This window comes from Perkinsus marinus (genome assembly GCF_000006405.1).
Source record: "Perkinsus marinus ATCC 50983 genomic scaffold scf_1104296973742, whole genome shotgun sequence".
Classification (NCBI taxonomy): Eukaryota; Perkinsozoa; order Perkinsida; family Perkinsidae; genus Perkinsus; species Perkinsus marinus.
The window spans coordinates 1,698-3,349 of NW_003201347.1; the positions used below are offsets into that span (position 1 = coordinate 1,698).

General features: G+C 43.9%; 1 protein-coding gene across 1 annotated transcript; it reads left to right on the top strand.

Annotated features, from left to right (window-relative positions):
* Positions 1 to 893: 893 nt before the first annotated feature.
* On the top strand, positions 894 to 1,456 carry Pmar_PMAR023833 (hypothetical protein; the record flags this gene model as incomplete). Its single annotated transcript, XM_002766050.1, has 3 exons — positions 894 to 972; positions 1,029 to 1,285; positions 1,331 to 1,456. Coding segments are annotated over 3 exons (462 nt in total), but the record flags the coding sequence as incomplete, so codon positions are not given.
* Between the last annotated feature and the right edge of the window lie 196 nt (positions 1,457 to 1,652).

Sequence of the window (1,652 nt, forward strand, 5' to 3'; positions counted from 1 at the left end):
CATCCCCAGTGAGTAGGCCACTCTGCTGTAACAGCACGCATGTACAAATTTATGATTTTTAAAACTTTATGTCCTGCTTAATGTGATTATGTTGGAAGTGATGGCAGTTTAGGTAGGCGATTGGAGTCGATTGTGAAACCGGATAATTCGATGACCAACCCGAGTAGATGCATGCAACACTCAACAATACATTCCACACGAGAGGCTCCGTTACCGATACCACTAGGTTTCAACTTGATTTTGATGATGACGAAGCTCAGCAGGTAAGGAGAGTCCTCGAGCTGTGTGTTATGAAGGGAAAGCGTGGAGCATCAAGGCTACTGTGAACATCTCAAGCTCCTAGTAAAAGACCTGGCTAGGGGGGGGGGTACGTGAAATGAAGTGGAGGAGGATGTAAGCCTAGATGAGGTAAGACTCTCGATCTAGAAGAATAATATAAGAGGCTTATCTGAAGTTATGTAATGTATATAATCCTTTCTTAGTAGTGTTCTATAGGGCGCTAAGGGACTCCCTTTAGTGTGAGAACCTGGAAAGCCTACAATAATGTGGATCGAGCGACAGGGCGTGTCAGGTTGATTATACTCTGTGCATAACGTATATTAACTGGGCATGTTGTTGGTTACCATTCGGGTCGTATTTTTAAATATCGGCCTTCGAATGGTCCCACCCAAAGTGGCTGAGCGGAGATATTCTATCATGCTTGAGCGTTGACCATTTGTGACGATACTTAATACGCTTTAGTTGAGTAAACGGCCCGGCACGAGCTCATTCTTCCTTCACCGTATAGACCCTTTTCGTAGTAGTATTTAAGTTATCATTGTAGTAGTCGGTGTGGTTTAGTTACCACCTTAGTTCTATCTCTTTTCCCCCAATAACCATCCGTCGCCATTGGGCCCTTTAAACTTACTCAGTGGTTCTTCTGCATTGTGCCTGTAGCTGTTGTCAAGGTCATTAGTGTGGAAGCCAACTCAAGTGAGTGCTGCTGCTGCTGTGGCTCTGGCGGTTCCCTATCTAGATATCCTATTTAGGTAAAGCGCCAAGAGAGATGTGGCCTTTTCCTACATTCGCAAGTCCTCTGAGGCGTTATGGTTGCTATCATGGCCAATCACTCTGTTCTATTGCTGTAAATACTAAGGCAATAGGATCCTATACTACGCTGATAATAGTTTCCCAGTTGGATGATGATGGGTTCATCGATTATCCGTTCCCTAATAGGAGATGGATCCCAGCATTTAACGTCACTGGTTATACCGTACATGTAGGTGGTCATGGAGAATCGATGACGGTAATGAGGTAGGATTTATATATCTATATCAGCAGCCTATTACAGGTTTGGATGCTACCTGATAATTTGAGCATTGGTGCTTACGATGTGTACACTCATGATCCAGTACGGAGTGTACATGATGCAACAAAGTTTGGCGTGTTTTACGCATTGCCGCCATCAGCCAACTGTAAGGACTTCGATAATTTTCCCATGATTGTGAAGTGTTATTCTCTTTATTATCAGCTTCCTGGATACCCTTGCGAACCTCACCATTACCACCGACCCCCAGTAGGAGCTTTTTAACTTCATCACTCGATGGAATTGAATATTTTTTCAGATGTTGAAGAGTCTAATGAATCCCTGCTAACCGGTGCTGTGTTTGCCA